This window comes from Bos indicus, chromosome 5 (assembly GCF_029378745.1).
Source record: "Bos indicus isolate NIAB-ARS_2022 breed Sahiwal x Tharparkar chromosome 5, NIAB-ARS_B.indTharparkar_mat_pri_1.0, whole genome shotgun sequence".
NCBI lineage: Eukaryota > Metazoa > Chordata > Mammalia > Artiodactyla > Bovidae > Bos > Bos indicus.
Genome location: NC_091764.1, coordinates 77,321,962 through 77,344,218, shown reverse-complemented (window position 1 = coordinate 77,344,218; position 22,257 = coordinate 77,321,962). Strand labels below are relative to the sequence as shown.

General features: G+C 38.0%; 1 protein-coding gene across 8 annotated transcripts in view; it reads left to right on the top strand.

Annotated features, from left to right (window-relative positions):
- The window catches only part of FGD4 (FYVE, RhoGEF and PH domain containing 4), a 229,996-nt gene that overhangs the window by 146,993 nt on the left and 60,746 nt on the right, over positions 1-22,257 (top strand). For all 8 annotated transcript variants that reach the window (XM_070789818.1, XM_019961364.2, XM_070789821.1 and 5 more), the window contains 3 exons: positions 5,139-5,291; positions 13,151-13,331; positions 18,360-18,867. In XM_070789818.1, the coding sequence (XP_070645919.1) occupies positions 5,139-5,291; positions 13,151-13,331; positions 18,360-18,867 (842 nt within the window). The remainder of the gene's footprint in view (positions 1-5,138; positions 5,292-13,150; positions 13,332-18,359; positions 18,868-22,257) is intronic.

The window sequence follows — 22,257 nt, the reverse complement described above, 5'->3', positions numbered from 1 at the left end:
ATTATACATACTTCTCTAGTTTTTTTGGTCCTTTATTTAATAATACCTTGAAGATTTTCCCAGTCTTATTTTTGTTTTTCATAACTGTGTATGTTGCATATCCATGTACATATGAGTTTACACACACAAGATTTTTTCTGTAGATTGGATTCCTAGGTTTCGATTTTCTAGATCCAAGGAAATTTCTTAAATTTGTGCATATATTTTCTCCTCCAAGAAGAAAATTCTTCTCTTTTTGTGATTTGCTAATTGTTTGGCAAGGTAGGGTGGGCGTGGGTATGGATTTTGTTATTGAGTTCTTCAAGTTTGGAAAACTAAAGTAGTTTTCTGAAATAAATGTACTTGCTATAGATGTGTTACCCTTGGCAAATGAGTTGTAAGCCATGAGTTTTATAACTTTAATGACTTTTTTTTTTTAAGTGCAATTGATGTCTTAGTCTAGGCATTTTAAACAGCACATGGGAGATATGACCCATATCCAGAATCTGTGAGACAAATGGAGAGTCCTGAAGGGATGATAGGAGAAGACTGTTGAAAAATGTCTTATAACAGATAGAACATTTTCCTGTGGATAAACTTGGCAGATACTAATCTCAGCAAGGCAGCAGCGTTAGGTGGCATGAAGTCAAATCTTAATTTCCTGCCCAGGAATTGATCCTGGGTACCCTGGATGAAAACTTGGAATCCTAGCCACCAAGGCAGCAAGGGCTGGAAGCTAATTTTCCCTGGATCTTTGTCCCCAGTGAAAAATGTGTTTATCACAGAGGCAGAAACTATAAATACCAGATACAAAGTTTATTATTAAAGACATAACAGAATAAGTGGGAGAGCACATAGAGAAACAGTTTGTTTAGTTGAGATAGAAGCAAGGCAGAGGTTCCCTACTGAAGAAAAAGGGTGTGGGCATCCCCCCTAGTGAGGAGGAACACTATAAAGAGTGGTGTTAAATCATTTATATAAAGGCAGTTCTTCCGGTCAGTCTTAAGACTAACTGACCTTAGTCTTCCTTCAGACCAAGGAAGACCTTCTGATTTCGTTTTCCACACCTGACCTACTTGGGACCCTGCCTTGGGGTGTGCACGCAGTCAAGATGGATCTTGAAGTGAAGGCCTCTGGGAGAAGCAAGACTCATTATGGCCTCGAATCATCCTTTGACTTTTGACTTTAAGGAGCCTTTCTGAACATGTATAGTGTCTCTCTTATCTTTTACTCAGGAGGATCTTTGCCTCTCTTTGTCCTTGCCATGATTATTGCCTTAACAATAATCATGTGTTAACAAGAGACAAGACTAGCTATTTACCCAGTGTCTGTTGTTACTTCCATTTCCAAGAGCAAATGGGGAGCTGGTTGTAAATTCCTCAACTGCAGCCCACCTATCTCTTATCTCAGGAAAGGCAAAGAGGAGGCTGACTGATTGTAAATGTCCAACCTGGAACCCATCTATCTCCTACCTTGGACTACCTTACTCAGTGACCAAATTTAGCACCACATGTGCTAATCATGTTAATATCATGCAGTGATGTAATGTAGTGAGATGGGTAAAGCACCTCTAGAATGTTCTTTCCCCAAACATGTAAACCCAGTCCAATCATGAGAAAAGAATTTGAGGGCCACTCTACAAAATACCTACCAGAACTCTTCAAAAGTGCCAAGGAAATGAAAGACAAGCAAAGACTGAGTAACTCTCCCAGATTGGAGAAATAAATGCAACATGGTATCTTGGTTTGGATGCTGTGACAGAAAAAGACTGTTAGTGGTAAAATGGTGAAATCTGAATGAAATCTGTGATTTAATATTGTACCAATATTAAATTCTTAATTTTTTAACATACCATAGTTATATAAGATGCTAACCTAAGAACCTGAGTGCAACTCTTCTGTAAATCTAAGGTTATTTCAAAATAAAGGGTTTTTTTTTTTCTGTTTTTTTTTTTCCTTGTCTTGTCTTTTTTAACTATCTCTTTCCTTCTGGGCAATATAATCCTAGGAAGATTGTCTTCCTTAGAAAATTACTCTGTGCTTGTAAGTTAAGAGATCCTCTTGTCCTGAGAGGTGGTCAGCCCATGAAGATCTTCTAGGCTAGAGAATTGCCACAGTTGAAGAGATGTTTTGGTTGTGTGAGGCAGTATAGACAAGGCTATAATAAGGCCATAAAGAGTGATCTGAGGTCATGGATCCAATGACAAGAGATTATGCCTGAAGAATCAGGAAATGAGTGGACTTTGCTTTGAAGTAAATCCAGCCTTAATTTGTGGAAGATCCATTCAACAGTAAGTTGGCAAAATATAACAACCCAGCACAAAGTTTTGCAAATAGGAGACAAAGTCACACTAACCAGTCAGAAAGATTATCTGCCACTCACAAGTATCATGCAGAAGACAATAAATGAAAATTAAGCCACAGTGGGAACCTTTCCAGTTAGAACAGGGAGGTTTATGCAGTCACAGATGAGGCTGGATTAATAGAGGATATCTGATGATACCTTGCAGTTACATGTCTAGACATTTCTTACAGGAAATATGACCCAGCAAGCATGAGACAGAGGAATGCAAAATGGTTAGGACCCCACTCCCCATGCTAACATAATGTTGTATCTGTGCCCAAGATACCTGTTTAATCACCCCTCCTGGTTCTTGGTTAGTTGGAATCTGAAAGCCTCTATTGTTAATAATAAAAATTCTTGGATGGGTAGACCATCTGGTTACAATTTTGGTTTCAAGTCCTTGTTATGCAACTGGTACCCAAATAAGGAGTGTCTCCAAATGTAAGTAGGCTGAGTCAGTCATAAACAAGCAAAAAGAAATATTCCTCTGTGTTGCTAATATCCAAGATGTTAGAAGATGAAGTGTTTAATGAAATGGTGCTGCTTAATTTTAGTCAAACTTCCTTTACCATGATGTGTTTGACCTAGACCATCGTCAACAAACTTTTCCTGTAAAGGACCAGATAATAAATATAGTAAAGATTTTGAACTTTGCATGGTCTCTGCTGCATATTTGTCTTTGCTTTAAACACACACACACACACACACACACACACACACACACACACACACCTTTTAAGTATGTGTTTTCTGCATCTTTCACTCTATTTTCATACCTTGTGATAATGGTTGAAAGATGGGCTTTAAATAATGATCTATAATGAAGTTTCTGGCTATGGATTTACTATCACTGGCAAAAGATTTGTAATCATGACTTGAATGGATTTAAAAGAAAATAGATGTGTAGTTGATCTCTTACGGCAGGCATTTCATCATATTCATCTGAGATGAATAAATGTAAACCCATCAGATCATATAAGTTTGCTATTCAGAAATTAAGTGCCTAGTTTTCAGTTAAAAATTATTTATTCAAGACATGTTTTGTTTTTCTAAATAGGTTAGTTATTAAAGTAGCTTCATCTTTTAATATGTAGCAGTGGTGTCTATTTTTTCAAAATTCAGTTTAATTTGTTTTCTCATTTACCCCCTCCAGCTGGCCCCCTTTTATTGTTTTGTTGCCATAAATCATCTCTAAAGCTGTATTCTTGATTTCACAGTGTCTCATTTTACTGTTAGGTTACAGTTTCTGCCTCTGATTTGTAGTTGGGTTGCAGATTTTCACTGTTTCTGCCTCAAGGCCATCCTTCACTAGACCCCAGCAGGTAGTCTTTCAGATGCTAAACCATTCTTGGGCTATTTGTGAAACAAAAATTCTAATGCCCCTAAAAGACTAAGTGGCTAGATGGTACACTGTGGGTTTTACCAGATATACTTTGACTACTAAATTGATTTTTCTAAGAAGGTAGATAAGGTCATACATTTGAAAACTTAGCTTTTATTTCTTTCTTTATAATTTTACCAATATGCTGTCACATAATGTTCCTTAAACCTTGCATTCATGGCCTTTGTTATGTTTGGCTAAACAATGCTTTTAGTTGGCAGTCCATTTTTAGCAGAAGGGTGCCTGATGAAACTCATTTAATGTGTTTTACCATTTGGTCTCTAATAACTTATCAGACAATACTTATAAACTATTAAATCTTCTAAAACTTGTTTTACCTAGATACATTTTAAGGTGTACCCAGAAAATAAAGCAGTATTATAGTTTTTAGTCAGTATTACCCAATAATCAGTTGAAGGAAAAGGGAATTTTTTTACTCAGTAGAAAGTTGTTGGGTTTTATTAGTTTTTCTTGTTTTGAGTAATAATTAAGGCCTTTTATCTTTAATAGATCTCATTTTAGATATTTGGATTGTATGAAAATAAACTTTCTTACATTATAGTTTCTTAAATGGCATACATACTTTTATTTTCTCCTAAACAGGTTCAGTCTGTTGTTAATACCACTGTGCAGCTGGAAGGAGGGAAAACTTAATATCTGTATAAAAACACGGGCATATGATTTCTTTAAAAGTCTCTGAAATTCAGTATTTATCAGAAATTGAACTGAGAATTGATCTGTTCTCTGTGTCTCATGATATATTTCAGTATTTTAAAGCATTGCAGTGTTTTAAAGATTTTGAGTTGTAACTAAATATGAGTATTACCTACATAATCTCATCTTTTTTGAAAACATGAGCATTGATAACATTGATTTGGAGTCTGAGTAAGTTAGTAAAAAGAGGGACATGGTGTGTGTGTATGTATTTCTTCATTTGTAATCAAGCCATTCTTCTAGAGTCTTCAAGTCAACTGTCATGTTCGTGCTTTCCTCCTTTGTTCTTTTGAGCCACTTGATGACTGGCAACTGAATGGACCTTGAAAAGGAACTCTTTTAGCAGATTCGTGCTGGGCCCTTTGATCCTGTCCTTCGCCTGCATCATAGCAGCTACATATTGTCCTGTCTGTGTCCCTGCAAGGAAAGGGATGGGAGAGAGAAAGAGTGAGTGTGAGAGAGAGTGTGTGTTTGTGTGTGTGTGTTGTAGTAGAAGTCAGCAATCTCTTGTCAGCATATATTATAAGGTTTCTCAAGCACACGGAAAGAGATTTTTCTTAGGAAAACTCTTGTCAAGGCCTGCACACATGGGAAAAGTATTTCGGTGCTTAGTCTTGTAACTGACTGTGTTTGTTTTATGGGGCCAGAAGAAATTAAATCACAAGACATGGTTATGCTCCACATCATTATTTACCTGTCTTTTCTTTTTGAACTCTCCCAGGCAGCAGTATCTGTCCAAAGATCACTATAGTTCCACCTTGCTTGAAAAGCAGCACAACCGCACTGATTGATCAGAATGCATCTGATGAAGAGGCTCAGGGAATAAATGGGAAGACGCCAGCAAAACACTTAGCTGCAAGTCCAAAGCCACAAGGTATGCTGTTGGGGTTGTTTTGATCAAGTTGGGTGCTTTGTTTATTGAAGAAAGTGACACAAAGGAATGATGATCACTCAGAAAGAGTTTTAAGCTATAAATTGAGGAATTGGGTGCATCTGTTTTTTCAGGAGAAAAGTCAGGCAGGGTTTCTACTCTGAAAATACTTTCTATATTTCCCTATTATAGCTCTTTTCATAAATTGTTTATATGTCCCCTTAATGGAAATGTGATCTCTTCATGCACTATGCTTGACATACTACAGAGCCTAACTTACCATTTGCATAATAAATATGTAATAAATTAATATGTACTTAGAAGTACTGTCAAAGTTGTCATGACTTTATAAATGTGAGAGGGTCTGTGAAACATCATTCTAAAACAGTGCTTTAATATACTTAGCGTAGGCTGCTGTCCATGGGGTCGCTGAGTCAGACACGACTGAGCGACTTCACTTTCACTTTTCACTTTCATGCGTTGGAGAAGTAAATGGCAACCCACTTCAGTCTTCTTGCCTGGAGAATCCCAGGGACGGCGGAGCCTGGTGGGCTGCTGTCTATGGGGTCGCACAGAGTTGGACACGACTGAAGCAGCAGCAGCAGCAGCAACAGAATGTGATTTTAAAATATTAAGGAAGTGGGGCTTTTCAAGCTTCTTGGTAAAGTCATCCACAAAAACTGAGTCCCTTCATCCAGAAATTGAGCATCCAACAAGGGGAAAATTTTTAGTGATGAAAATCTCTAAATGCTTTGCTCAGTAACCATTTCATTTTACAAGTAAATTTCTAGTAAGTGGTAATTAACTTTAAGAAGCACAAAATTATAATTTTGATTTGGTGATTGAGAACAAGGTTTTTTGAAGTATAACACAAAACTATGCTACACTGGCTTAACGTGTAGTTTGTTTAAATGTATTTTCATTTATATCAAATGCTGAACATTAAATCAGGAAACAACACTAGGCGTTTTCATATCACTATATTTTGAAAAAATCAATTTCTGTTTGGATTATTTGTATTTTCTTTGGTCTCTTTTCTTGTTCTTATGTTTTAAATTTTTCTGAAAGAGACCTTTAAAGGGAGGTTAGAATGGAATCTTCCCAATCACAGGCTATTTTTCTTATTGTTCTTACTACTAGTTATATTGGTGATGGTATGAAATATGGGCTATCAAACAAGGTCAGATAATTGGAAATTCAAGTGAGTAACTCATTGATGAGTTTATAACCTCAATCTTTGACCATATTCCTTTATAACATTGTGAATATGAAAATAGAAAATTTTCTGATTATGATTAAAGCCATTTTATTTGTACAATACAAAATTCAACCTTGCTCATTAGTTGTAAGCTGACCTCAAATAAAAAATATAAGAAATAAATGCAATTCAATTTTATGTAATTCCCCAGATAAAAAGCAAGAATTTAATTATTGATAAAGACTGTTTTGGAAAGATGTATTGCATCACTTCATTGTTTTTAGTTCATTGAGATAAATTATAGCTGTGTTTTTTCTGAGCTGCCGTGTGCGAAAATAACCCTGCTCCTTAGGGAGAAAACACCAACTTTGCTGTTTGTAGTTCTGTTGAAGTCTGTGTATTGCTAGTTAAACATATGTGATTACTTTCTATCTTGAGTATGGATTTATATATATATATATATATATTTTGCATAACAACAGAGTATTTCCAGATATAAAATAAACAACATAGAGTATACTTTTTTCCAAAATATTCTCATTGTTTGGCCCTTTCCTGACCCCCTCCCTGCCCGGGCTAAACTTTTAGCTCTACTGTCACCCCTTAAATCTCACATTTAATCATCTCTTCTTTGGTTTTTCTCATTGATTGCAGACTGGTCTGCTATTTAACTCATCCGTGTTGGTTTTTTTCTGCTTTTTACACTACTGTATTCCCTGTATCTCGCACACAGCGTACCAGGCCTTCAGTAATACTCACTGAGTGAATCTTGCTCCATCAACATGTTTCTTTTACTTTGTTTCTGCTGTTCTTTGTTTAAAACTTAGAATGTATGCCATGTAGACACTGTTGTGCTATGTCACTCAGTCATGTCCGAACCAACTCTTCACGACTTGATGGACTGCAACCCACCAGGCTTCTCTGTCCATGGGATTTTCCAGGCAAGAATACTGGAGTGGGTTACCATTTCCTCCTTCAGGGGGTCTTCCCTTCCCAGAGATTGACCCAGCATCTCCCGAGTCTCCTGCATTGGTGGCAGAGTTTTTACCACTGGGCCACCTAGGAAGCCCCTACATAGAGACCAGTGTCCTGAAATGAGGCTATATCTTGATATTGTCAGATCAGCTGCCATATAGATCACTACTTATTAACTTGACTGATTGATAGTATTTCCCACCCTTTAGCAGAGAGAAGCCACTTTTAATTTCTCCAAATCCTTAAGAACATTTGGGTGACTGAGGTTGGTTGAGAAATGAAGGTGATACCAGTGGGGACTTCCTGCTCAGACTGAGGGATTATCACACTGACACCTTTATGCCCACCTCCTGGCACATCCTTTATAAATTATGCATGATGCTGCTGCTAAGGCTTCAAGAGCCATTATGTAATTTTACTTCAGTTGAAGACTCTTATTCTAGATCAGTAATTCTCAACTGGAGATAATTTTGCAGGCCTGTGGCACCCACCCCAGCGCTAACTGGTATTATCTGGAGACATTTTTTGTCTTGCCACACTTGGAATTTGCTACTGGCATCTAGTAGGCAGAGGATAGCGCTGCTGCTGAACATTCTACAATGCACAGGTCAGCCTTTTCCACCCCTACTAACAAAGAATGATCTGACCTGAAGTAGCATTAGTGTGAGAAACTTGATCTAGATCCTAAAAATAGCTCATAATTAAATCTTGGACTTCCCAGGTGGCTCAGTGGTAAAGAATCTGCCTGCCAATGCAGGAGATACAGGAGATATAGGTTCCATCCCTGGGTTGGAAAGATCCCCTGGAGGAGGAAATGGTAACCCACTCCAGTATTCTTGCCTGAAAAATCCCATGGACAGAGGAGCCTGGCAGGCTACAGTCTATAGGGTAGCAATGAGTTGGGCGCATCTGAGCGCGCACACACACACCAATTAAATCATATTCGTTTGTCATGTGAAGTGTTAATAATATCATGGCTGCAATTTATTATGGTGATTTTTAAAAGGAGAGAATATTTACAACTTTTATTAGTAGTGATTATGTAGTAATATAGTTAGAGGTTGTTTTGCCTCAGAAAATACCCTAAGGCCTTGAGAAACAATGGTTTATTCGCTTCATACCAGTCCTACTAGTAAATCAAATTACTGAGCAACCCCAGTCACTAAGTCTTTCTTGTTCACCACTTCTAATATTGGCCTATTTTCTGCCATGCTAGACATAACTCAAAAGAATTTCCTTAGCAGTTAAAGATAGTCATACTTTTTCTCTTAGGAACTTTGATCCACAACATTCTCCATAGTTAATTATTTTGATAAAGCCCACATACTGTCCCTTCTCAATCATTAAACTTTAATGTTTAAAAATTTTTCATCTTTGAAAGTCACATTATTGTTTCAATAATTTAAGTAAATAATTTGATTTACTCAATTGAGTAATTCATTTCATCTGCTTCTAAAGTAAAGCATTCTATATATAATGCTGCATTCTATGTATAATGCTTCATTCTTAACGTATGTTATAAATTTGTAATGCATTAATAGATCGGTTCAGATCAGATCAGTCGCTCAGTCGTGTCCGACTCTTTGCGACCCCATGAATCGCAGCACGCCAGGCCTCCCTGTCCATCACCAACTCCCGGAGTTCACTGAGACTCATGTCCATCGAGTCAGTGATGCCATCCAGCCATATAGCCAGCTGTTTTTCATATTAAGTAAAATAAGAGTAATAGAAACCTACTGGTAATCTGCAAATTTAAACCGGTGTTAAAGGAAAAAAAAATGTCACCTGCCATTCCAGTTCTACAGGGATCAAGCTGCTGCTGCTGCTGCTGCTGCTAAGTCGCTTCAGTCATGTCCAACTCTATGTGACCCCATAGATGGCAGCCCACCAGGCTTCCCTGTCCCTGGGATTCTCAAGCCAAGAACACTGGAGTGGGTTGCCATTTCCTTCTCCAATGCATAAGAGTGAAAAGTGAAAGTGAAGTCACTCAGTTGTGTCCGACTCTCAGCGACCCCATGGACTGTAGCCCACCAGGCTCCTCCATCCATGCTAATATCCCACTAAATGTGTTCCCGGAGGAAAATTCGTGATGGAGAAAAACAGGGAGCATTCTTTGCTTTGGATATGCCATCCCCAAGGTAGTAAGATACCTGTCTAAGGAAAAATTTCAGTGACCCCAGATCATTGAATCTTCCCTACAAAGAAAAGCATTAAAGTCATTACCTTAAGATATCTTTCTGTTCGTGATTCAGTTCAGTCGCTCAGTTGTGTCTGACTCTTTGCGATCAGTAGTAATCTTTTTGTGCTTGACTACATGTTTTTCCCAGCAAAAAAAGCTCATATTTATCTTGGCCCCTTCCTTAACTCTTTGGAGCAGTTCTTCAGATCTAACTGAGAGGCTGTCTCCCTGCTGTAGTCCTCAGTAAGGTCCCTGAATAAAACTTAACTCACAACTTTTCTGTTGTATATTTTTCTTTCAGTTGAGAGTGGCAGATACTTTCTTTTTCATTCTCTAATTATTTTGCATATTTGGAAATTTTTAATAATTAAAATTTTTTTGTTCTATTTAGTATCTGTACAGTTAACTCTAGTGGAGCCCATTTTACTTATCATCAGTGAGAGACCTCAAAGTTAGCATGTCATTGCCATGTCCTTGACTAGACTACTGATCTCGCCAAACATTGCTTAACCTATGCTGTCAGTTGTTAGTTATATAAAACTTGCATACGGTTGAGCTCATTTCACATGCTAGCAAAGTAATGCTTAAAATCCTTCAAGCTAGGCTTTAATAGTACATGAACCAACAACATCCACATGTACAAACTAGATGTAGAAAAGGCAGAGGAACCAGAGATCAAATTGCCAATGTCCCTTGGATCCTAGAAAAAGCAAGGGAATTCCAGAAAAACATCTACTGCTCTTTTATTGACTACTTAAAGCTTTTGACTGTGTAGATCACAGTGAACTGTGGAAAATCCTTAAAGAGGTAGGAATACCGGACTACCTTAGCTGTCTCCTGAGAAACCTGTATACAGGACAAGAAGGAATAGTTAGAACCAGACATGGAAAAATGGACTGGTTCAAAATTGGGAAATATACAGTAGGACAAGGCTATGTATTGTTACCCTGCTTATTTAACTTATATGCAGAGTACATCACCCAAAAAGCCAGACTGGAAGACTCACAAGATTGCCCGGAGAAATATCAGTGACCTCAGATGTGCAGATGATACCACTCTAATGGCAGAAAACAAAGATGAACTGAACAGCCTCTTGATGAAGGTGAAAGAGGAAAGTGAAAAAGCTGGCTTAAAACTAAACATTCAAAAAACGAAGATCATTGCATCCGGTTCCATCACTTCATGGCAAATAGATGGGAGGAAAATGGAAACAGTGACAGATTGTCTTTTCTTGGGCTCCAAAATCACTGCAGATGGTGACTGCAGCCACAAAATTAAAGATGCTTGCTCCTTGGAAGAAAAGCTATGACAAACGTAGACAGTGTGTTGAAAAGCAGAGACATTGCTCTATAGTCAAAGCTATGGTTTTTCCAGTAGTCACCTATGGATATGAGAATTGGACCATGAAGCACTGAAGAATTGATGCGTTTGAATTGTGGTGCTGGAGAAGACTCTTAAAGTCCCTTGGAGAGAAAGGAGATCAAACCAGTCAACCCTAAAGTAATTCGACCTTGAATATTCATTGAAAAGACTGATGCTGAAGCTCTAATATTTTGGTAACCTGATGTGAAGAGCTGACTCATTGGAAGACACCCTGATGCTGGGAAAGATTGAGGGCAAGAGAAGAAGTAGGTAGCAGAGGTTGAGATGATTGGATGTCATCACCGACTCAATGGACATGAATTTGAGCTTGCTCTGGAAGATAGTGAAAGACAGGGAAGCCTGGCATACTGCCGTTCATGGGATCACAAAGAGTTAGACACGAGTTAGCAACTGAACAACAAGTATCAAAGAAGATATGTTCACTGAGTAAACCATAGATGAAAGAGTTATTTTATAATTCTTTAGACACAGAATGATAAAGAACACATTCACTTTCTCCTTTGCATATTCTAGTTAGGAGTACTGAAATTATTACTAATGTTAAAACTATTTGGTGGGGAGGTGGAATATTGTCCTGGTTTACTATTTTGGTATATATTTGTTCTACACAGAAAAATTTTCCTTAAAATGAACCAATATCACACTTGTTTAAGCCCCTTCCTTCTCAGTGGTTACTATACTATTCTTTCTACCCCCAAATATTATTATATCTTAGAAAATGGTATCATTTTCATTAAAAAAAATGTCATTTTTTTCATTGGATTTTTTTTCTTGTTTGTGTCGACAGAGAAAGAGGTAGATTGTTATACCTATAGCACATTGTGTTATATATATGTTTTCCCTCCTCTCTGTAAGAATTGATTACTAAAACAGAAATGATGAAATCTAGGCCAGTAAGCATCAGACAACTGTCAGCTTGCTGAGTTTATAAAAGAGATGAAATTACTGAAAACCAGGGTAACCAGCTCCAGGAAAGGGGGCATGTAGTTAGAAGAAGACATGATTCTCCACTCGTTTTCAGGAAGTTAGGAAAAAGATTTTTAAAAAATGGAGATGATTCTGCTTGATTTATTGAAACATGTATAGTTATATATTATTTTACCCAAAATGTTAATTGAAGAGAAAAATGATACTGTACTGGTTTTCAGAATTGAAGTAATTCTTGTACTGATTAAGCATTTATGGCATATTATGTTTTCTCAGATACAGAATTTCTCATCTATTAGAGAAAACCTGTAGATTTTTAGTATTTTGGAAATGATCTGTTCATATTCTGTTAATTGAGTGGATGACTTATTAGTAAGCTCATTATATGTGGTGTATTAATGCTAGGCAACTATTAATGTAGCAGTCTAAGTTCTGTAACCACCTTTTACAGATTTATGATGAGAAGCAGTGCTAATAATGGAAGAAGCTAGAGTCTGGGTACCAGTTATAAAATCTGATCAGCCTTGTTACCCCAGGCCAATAATCACTTAAGCTCTCTAAGCTTTCATAGACATAGGAGGCAAATAACGATCTATCTCAGAGGTCTGTAAAGAAAAAAATTCATCTAAGATCAAATGAGATACAGTGCTTTTGTTAACTGAGAAGATGCTCTAAGTAATGCAACATTATATTAATGTCATTTGTTGGTTTTTTTGTTGGCTTTATGTCTAACCTAACACCTCTGGATTTTAATATATCTTTTATCACTCTAATTATTACAAAATCTCTTTTATAGCAAGCACTGTATCTTTGGAATTCGTTTCAAATTTAGTACTTTCTCTGTTTAGATAAAAAAGTCATCTCTATGTTGCTATGTCATCTCTATGATGCTATGTCATCTCTAGTAGAGTTTGTAATGCCTTAGTCATATGTAGATCCATAGATGTTTACTAAAGCCATATTTTAAAATCACTTAAAATTAAAAGAACCTCTTGAATCTTGGATATCGGGCTTCTACAGGACACAGAACAAGTGTCCAAGATAGATAAAGGTCTCTTGGTTAAGGTTCAGCTCAAATTTGACAGATCTCTTAACAAAAATTTGGTAATGGTAAAGATTTTTGCACCAAGAACACTAGGATTTTTTGCTTAGGAACAAATATCAGTGAAATACTGAATTCTTTGAATTCTTTTTCTACAGTGCCTCCAAAGCCACTACACCTGCAGAATTTACCTTCGACCAGTATACACCAAACTCCTAGGCATAAAGCTTTATCTAGTGCAAAACCAAGGATGGAGGAAGTTAAACCTGCCTCTGCTTGTGTCTCAAAGGAAAAACCCAGTAAGATATCAGATCTCATCAGTCGCTTTGAAGGAGGCAGGTAAGAGCTAACTTACAATGGGAGAAGGCTGAGGGGAGACTAAAGCTGATTTTTGAAAACTAGAGATGTAGAGTTAAAAATAAAATATAGTTTTTAATTCCATTAGGTGTGATAGGCCTTTAGAAAGAGTGAATTTTTAAAATGCTAATCTTGCCCATTTTGTCTTTTCATACTGTCCATGGGGTTCTCCAGACAAGAATACTGAAGTGGGTTGCCATTTCCTTCTCCAGTGTAAATGGTCGGAATTCTTCCCTATGACCTGTCTGTCTTGGGTTGCCCTGTATGGCATGGCTCATAGCTTCATTGAGTTACACAAGCCCCTTCAACATAACAAAGCTGTGATCCATGAAGGGGACAGAGGAGCCTGGCGTGCTATAATCCATGTGTTTGCAAAGAGTCGAACGCAACTTAGCGACTGAACAACAGTCTTCCCTATATGAATTGTCATTTATCATGTTTATTTGCGTGCAGTGCTTTCTGCCCCAGCCTTCTCATGACATTGTGCACTGTGCACACCTTGCTTCCTCTGTCTGTGTATGTCATTCCATGTGTTGTTGCTTCCTGTGGTCAGTCATTCCACTGGTCACTGGATATCTGGGTTGGAAGGGCAGGAAGTTATATCTGTCTGTTTCTCATTTCGTATACTTGAATGAACTTCTATGGGCCTGTCCCATCTTTTCTTTCTATTCCATTTTATTTAGTATAGATCTGTATCCATTCAGTCTGTTTTCCCTCTCCCTATACCCCTATACTGTTCTAGGTTCGTGAAGAGATACTGGCAGTACCAAATTTGTGTTAAATCTCAGTATTTATTAGATATAATTTTTTATTCTTTAGCTCTGTTTAAAAAAATTAGCTGAAATGTATATTTCTCAATTAAAGATAAAAACAAACTCACACAAGGTACTTTTCTGCTTATATGACCCTCAGTTGTTTTTTTCTTAGAATTCCCATCACTGACTTAAATAGAATTTTTTTTTATCAGAAGGATTTTATTATATGTCAAAAGTATATATATAATCAAAGAATATATTTAACTTCACTTTCATCCTTGAAGCCAAATATTTCCATTTATTCTAGTGTAATATTTGGGAATGATAATCCATTAGGTGATTTCATTTTTTATTTGCAGTGCAGGACACATTTTTATTTATGTAGTGAATCATAGCTTGGAAATACTTTCAACAGCTTCTAGAAATTGTGACCAAATGCAAAACTGCAATGTCCCTCATTTGTGAGACTATATTTAGTAACAAATTCTGGAGAAAAGTAGTTCAGAAGCCTGTCTTCATTTTTCACTCTTGATCAATTATGGAAACTTCTCATAATATTTAAATTTCAACATTTCACTCTCTGAAGTAGGATTTTTAATACCTTTGGTATCTTAAATTATAGTAATCTTTACTAGAAAAGATTGTTTTCTGTGGCAGGTTGATTCTGTAGCACAAAGTGATGTGCCTCATGTTTGCAGATTCCCAGGCCCATGTCCAGTGACTTCATAATAAAAGGGGGAGGGGGATGGACCCCAACCCCTATTCATATTACATGCCACAGCCTGTATCCTCAGATTTGGGTGTAACTTTGGGAAGCCCCAAATGGGTCAATACTCCTCACTATTTTGGTAACCCAGTGTTATTTCTCTCCATACACAAAAAGTGCCGTTTTTCCATATCAGTTATTTTTTCAATATATTCTTCCAAATCAATTTTCTTTTACAGTTAACAGATTCAAAGCCTTTTTTTGATGAAAAGCTTGAAGTTTGGCTCTAAGGAAAGATATGCTATAACGTATGACATTTTAAACAAAATTGTTCTAAGAGCAGGTAGGCTGTAATGTGAGCATTTGGGCCAATCTGGTGAAGGGATGTACTTGTGGCAGAAATCCACTGCCAGTACAAAACAAATTATACGTTTTTAATGAAGAATTACCCATAGGAACAGGCCCTGAAATGTATCTAAATGGGTTTCTGTTGCATTGTGTCTATAGGACTTGAATGGGAAGTTTTTATTTCTTGTTGAGTGAGGTTCATGTACCTGTAGTGTGGCTTCCCTCCCCACCTTATCCTACCCGACTCTCCCATGCATATCCTCTGGATGTCACTTATTACAGGAGATTCTTGCTTCTTGTTCACAGCAGTCCTTTCTAAAAATCCTAAGTAAGTCCAGAGTTTTGTTCAGAAGATCTTCTGAGGATCTTTCTTTGTGATGCTGGACACTGATGTGTCCAGGTAAAGGACAGTTTGATTCATATCTTGAAGGGCTTTTGGAGAAATTTGTTATTCATCAGTTGTGTCTGTCTCTTTGTGACCCCATGGACTGCAACATGCCAGGCTTCCCTGTCCATCACCAGCTCCTGGAGCTTGCTCAAACTCATGTCCATTGAGTCGGTGATGCCATCCCACCATCTCGTCCTCTGTCGTCCCCTTCTCCTCCTGCCTTCAATCCTTCCCAGTGTCAGGGCCTTTTCTAATGAGTTGGCTCTTCGCATCAGGTGGCAAAAGTATTGCAGCTTTAGCATCAGTCCTTCCAACGAATATTCAGGACTAATTTCCTTTAGGGTTGACTGGTTTGATCTCCTTGCAGTCCAAGGGACTCTCAAGAGTCTTCTCCAACACTACAGTTCAAAAGCATCAGTCCTTTTACACTCAGCCTTTCTTATAGTCCTTGCACATCTGTATATGACTACTGGAAAAATCATAGCTTCGAATATATGGACCTTTGTTGACAAAGTAATGTCTGTGCTTTTTAACACGCTGTCTAGGTTTATCATAGCTTTTCTTCCAAGGAGCAAGCATCTTTTGATTTCATGGCTGCAGTCACCATTCGCAGTGATTTTGGAGCCCAAGAAAATAAAGTCCCTCCGTTTCCATTGTTTCCCCATCTATTTGCCATGAAGTGATGGGACCGGATCCCATGACCTCAGGTTTTTGAATGTTTAGTTTTAAACCAGCATTTTCAGCTAGGCCTAAGAAATATGCTCCTAGAAGGCAGACATCAGTGGTGGAAGATGTCACATTTACTTATACTAGCAACCTCCAACTTTTTTTTTTTTAACACCAAAAATATTTCATATTGTGGTATAGCTGATGAGCAATGTTGTGATAGTTTCACATGAACAGTGGAGTACCTCTGTAGCCATATAGATACATGTATCCACTCTCCCCCAAACCATACTCTCATCCAGGCTGGTACATAACATTGAGCAGAGTTTCATGTGCTGTACTATAGGTCTTTGTTGGTTATCCATTTTAAATATAGCAGTGTGTACATGACCTTCCCAAAGTCCCTAACTATCCCTTCCCCCCAGCAACCATAGATTTCTTTTCTAAGTCTGTGGACAACCTCTGACTTTTATAAGACATTTTCCCCTACCAAATTTTTCCTTCCCTTCTTGTGATAGTAAACTTCACTGTGTTTTTTGTCTTCTCTGACTGCTTTCTTACCATTTGTTAGCCACATTACATTGGCCGCATTATCTAGGTTTCTAAGCCTGTATTGTGGGGTCCCTACTTTGGAATTATTTATGATATGAAACAAGATAATCTGTGTAAAGTGCTTAATGTAGTTTCTGGCACTTAATAAATGATCAGATCAGATCAGTCGCTCAGTCGTGTCCGACTCTTTGCGACCCTATGAATAGCAGCACGCCAGGCCTCCCTGTCTATCACCAACTCCCGCAGTTCACTCAGACTCACGTCCATCGAGTCAGTGATGCCATCCAGCCATCTCATCCTCTGTCGTCCCCTTCTCCTCTTGCCCCCAATCCCTCCCAGCATCAGAGTCTTTTCCAATGAGTCAACTCTTCGCATGAGGTGGCCAAAGTACTGGAGTTTCAGCTTTAGCATCATTCCTTCCAAAGAAATCCCAGGGCTGATCTCCTTCAGAATGGACTGGTTGGATGGTATTATTGAATTACTCTTATGATCATCATCACAATTAGTTACTCTGTTGTTCCCCCACTTTTTATTGAGCACTGTCACATACCAAGCACTTTGGTAAGAGGTGGGAATAAAGCAAAGAACAAGATTGGGTACATTTGTATCATCACAGAGTATTAGTCTGTTTTAATTTTTTCTCCTCATTAGGTTATAAGAATCTTTTCAAGACTGAAGTCCAGAATTTTATATTTTTCCTTCCTGGAATCCTAGATTTAAGTACTATATTAGTGTTTCCACAGAAGCATTTCTATATACTGTCAGTTAAACTTAAGCCTCTTTGAGGTGACATCTGAGCAGAAACATGAATGATGGGAAGGAGCAAACCACACTACTGACTTGGGGAAGACTGTCCTGGGCAGAGAGAATTGCAGCTTAGATATGCACAGTTGCTTATTGCATATGGGAATAGCAAAGTGACTAATATGACAAGAGCACAGTGAGTGAGGCGAGAATAGAATTTAATGAGGCCAGAGCTAGTAGGGGCTAGAGTATATAGAATCTTGTAGGCCGGGATTAAGATGCCAGATTTACCTTCAAGTCTTCGGGGAAGCCCTCCCTCAGAGTTTGATCTCTGTGGCCTACCTGGGGCTGGAGGGGATCTCTGTGGAAGCAGAAAGACCAGTTAGGATGCTGTGGCAACATGTGCAGTAAGGTTTTTGAGAAATGTGTCTGCTTTCCAGAGACAAATAATCTTTGGTTTCTAACCTGTTCATAAATTGAGGGCTATGACTATACTTGTCTTTAAAATGTTAAGAAAGTAAAAATCTTTGGATAAGGTGGTCTTATTAAATATATTTCTCACGTCTAAGTCTTTACTAATTAACTATGTTAAAAAACAACCCACAGAAATGTTTCCAAACCTATAGGGAAAGCTCAGGCTTATCATCTTTATTTAAATGTTTATTTGAGTGTAGATAACATCCTGAACAACTGAGAGCTACTCTACCACTTTTTATCTAAGTTTCTAAAACCAAGGGGGGGTGGGTGGATATCTTCACTAAATATCCCTAAACAACTGGAATAAATTTGTTTTTATTCTAGAACTTGTCCGTGCCAGCATTTTCATACCTCCTTTGTGTTTTATCTTTTAGCACTTTATCAAATTACAGCGATTTGAAAAAAGATCCTGCTGTGAACCTAAATGCTCCTAGAACCCCAGGAAGGCATGGATTGACAGACACACCTCAGCAGAAACTCCTCTCCCAGCACTCACCACAGAAGCAGGGAAATGGTACAGATCAATCTCAGGGTGAACAGACTTGTGTGGCTAATGGTATGGTAGCAGCACAAAACCAGGCGGAATGTGAGGAGGACAAAGCGGCCACTCTTAGCCCAGATACTTCTATTCAAACTTCTGAACCCTTGCCTGATACAAACTTAGTGAATGGAGAAAAACAAGAAACAACCATAGGCCCTGCATCACCCACAACAAATAACTGTCATGAAGATGCTTCTGACAGTAGCTGCAGGACTTTACGTGCCAGCCCTGTGCTTCCCCTGGAAGAGGAAAGGACAGACACAGAAGCCAAGGTACAAGAGATGGAAGGTGAAGAAAGCCCCCTAGAACTGGAACAGCTGGACCAGCACCATGAGATGAAGGTAAAGCATGAGTAGGAGGAAGCACTGACTATTCCACTACGGTTTGAACTCTATTTTATAGCACTTATGTGATGAATAAGTCTGATCACCCTCACCACCAGTTCAGCAGTTTTCAAGCTCTAGCTGCTGATGCATGTTTCCCCTACTCTCTGAGGAGACACTTCAGTTTTCTTCTATATAATTTCTGTTGGTCTCTCTATTATGATTGCAAGATTCACAACAGTGTAAAGACTTTGATATAGGAAAACCACAAACATAGTGTTTATATTTACATCAGAAATTGCTCCCCATAAACATATGGGCATCCCTAATAATAAACATAGGGCTGCATCCCCAATATTTATGGTCTGAGTAACAGGAAATTATTTAATCCTGAAAATCATCTTAGTTCAGTAGTTCATTTATAGAAGAAAAAATAGTTCCGGGAAGCTTAAATGATGTTCCAGACTCACAGTAAAAGCCCAGACACCTTGTGCCTTGACTCTCAGGCTGATATTGTATCCTGATTCAAGAAGTCACAAGCGTAAAAGCCTAATTGCAGTAAATGTCAGTGAATGCAGCAGCCATGAGTGATAGGCTAAAGAGAGGTGAGGCTGTGGCAAACTAGAAGTTCACTTCCTTTCTAAACAGAGCAGCAGTTTGATGAACCACCTGAATGGCATTTCTAAACTAATAAAGGGCTGATTTGCTGATGAAATAATATTCATAACCTACCTGTACTGCAGCAGAAACTTTTACACAACTTCAGTAACAAGACCACTGCATTTGTATTCTTTATTCGTGCCAATTTAGTGCTTTGGGAAGATCAGTAAATATAGCTTTTACTCAGTGAAAATTTAGAATTTGAAATTCCAATTCCATTTGGAATTTCTTAGATCAGAGATGCAATATAAGCATTATTATAGAGGTCCCTGGAGTGGAGAGTTGTTTATAATTCTGAAGACAAAGGAAAAAGGTTTCCATTGTTTAGTCTCTCTAATTGATTATAAATACTAATTTGGGTAGGAGAGTTGAGAATTGAAAATTGGACAATTATAGGAAAATTTGTAAATGACAAATCCAAGTCCTAAATCTGTTTAGAATTTTTTTTTTGTGATACTGTGTCTTAAGTGGCACTACCATAAGCAAAAATTCAAAAAGACTGATACTAAAATATTAGAGTAAAAATGACTGATTGATGTGTTCAGAACTTTAAAGTGAAATCTTATAGTTCAATTCACAGTGACCCTGAAAAATATCACAAATAGGCAAAATGCCAGAGGTTTAATTTTAAATTCTGACTCTGAAGCAGAGAAAGTTTAAATAAGGAAGTGGGTGGGAGAAAGTGAGTCATCCTTGGTAACAATATCTGAAACATTAAAGAGACAGGACCATACAAAGTGAATCTCTTTACATCTCGGTATAGTAGTAGATTTTAGTGTCTCTGTGCTTAAATTACTTTGAATGGAAGAGAATTTTAGAACCAAAGAACTCAAGACTAGTATCTGTCATTGTACAGTTGGGATGATGCCACCAGCAAGTATCAGTAAAACAGCAAGAACTGTTTTTATTAGGGGAAATATTTTAATTGGTGATGTCGTCTTGGTTGCTGGGTACTACTTTTTCCCCCTGTCGTGTATTATTATGTATACATTTTCATAGATGTGTCTTACATGGTTTGGGAGAGACTTAATAGGGCTTCCTATTACATTAGTGAAACATGTACATCTGGTCTTTCTCCTAATGGGCATTTTTATAGTTGGCACATGCTATATGTAGGAAGAAAAATTAAATTTTCTCTTCAGAGCTGTTGATCCAAACACTACATGAGTCCCCCATCTAAAAAGGACTATTAGGATTTAATTTCTACATGGTGACCATGTGTTTCCCTTTGTTGCTCTAGTGCTTGTTACTTTGCCTTTCCTTGTTCCAAAATGCAAAGATAAATGTTAGTAGTGTTAGGGGGATACTCTTTATGTTAAGTGTGTTTTACCACAATCTTAAAAGTAAAATTAAAAAATGTTTTGGTTAGTAGTGTATTGTGGACCAAACATTGGAACCAGGAATTTTTTTTTTTTAATTGAAGTATCATTGCTTTCCTGGAGAACGGCATGGCAAACCACTCCAGTATTCTTGCCTGGAGAATCCCCATGGACAGAGGAGACTGGCAGGCTACAGCCCATGGGGTCACAAAGAGTCAGACACGACTGAGCAGCTAAGCATATAGTTGCTTTACAAGGCTGTGTTCATTCCTGTTGCTAATGATAAGTTGTTTCAGTCATATCTGACTCTGCAACCCCATGGACTGTAGCCCGCCAGGCTCCTCTGTCCAAGTTATATTTCAACAGGTTGACTGGTAATTTTTTTCTGAGATTTATTTAAAGTACTTCCTTTCTTTATACTTGTCAGTTCAGTTCAGTCACTCAGTCGTATCCAACTCTTTGCAACCCCATGGACTGAAGCACAACAGGCTTCCCTGTCCATCACCAACTCCCAGAGCTTGCTCAAACTCATATCCATCAAGTCATCAATGCCATCCAACCATCTCATCCTCTGTCGTCTCCTTCTCCTGCCTTCAACTTTTTCCAGCATCAGGGTCTTTCCCAATGAGTCAGTTCTTCACATCAGGTGGCCAAAGTATTGGAGTTTCAGCTTCAGCATCAGTCCTTCCAATGAGTATTCAGGACTGATTTCCTTTAGGATGGACTGGGTGGATCTCCTTGCAGTCCAAGGGACTCTCAAGAGTCTTCTCCTACACCACAGTTCAAAAGCATCCATTCTTCTGTGCTGTTTTCTTTATAGTCCAGCTCTCACATCCGTACATGACAAAGCTATGGAAAAACCATAGCTTTGAGTAGGTGGACCTTTGTTGGTAAAGTAAAGTCTCTACTTTTTAAAATGCTGTCTAAGTTGGTCATAGTGTTTCTTCAAAGGAACAAGAATTTTTTAATTTCATGGCTGCAGTCACCATCTGCAGTGATTTTGGAGCCCAAGAAAATAAAGTCTGTTACTGTTTCCGTTGTTTCCCCATCTATTTGCCATGAAGTGATGGGACCAGATGCCATGATCGTCCTTTTTTGAATATTGAGTTTTAAGCCAGCTTTTTCACTCTCCTCTTTCACTTTCATCAAGAGCATCTTTAGTTCTTCTTTGCTTTCTGCCATAAGGGTGGTGTCATCTGCGCATCTGACGTGAAGTTTCTCCCAGCATTCTTGATTCCAACTTGTGCTTCCTCCAGCCCAGCATTTTGCGTGATGTACTCTGTATATAGGTGAAATAAGCAAGGTGACAATATTCCATACAGGAAGCCAAATATAAGTGTAAAGATGTGCACTTTTTAAGACTAACATTCATATAAATAACAGATATAATATTAATCTTTTCTTCCACCAAAGATTAAAGAAATTATGT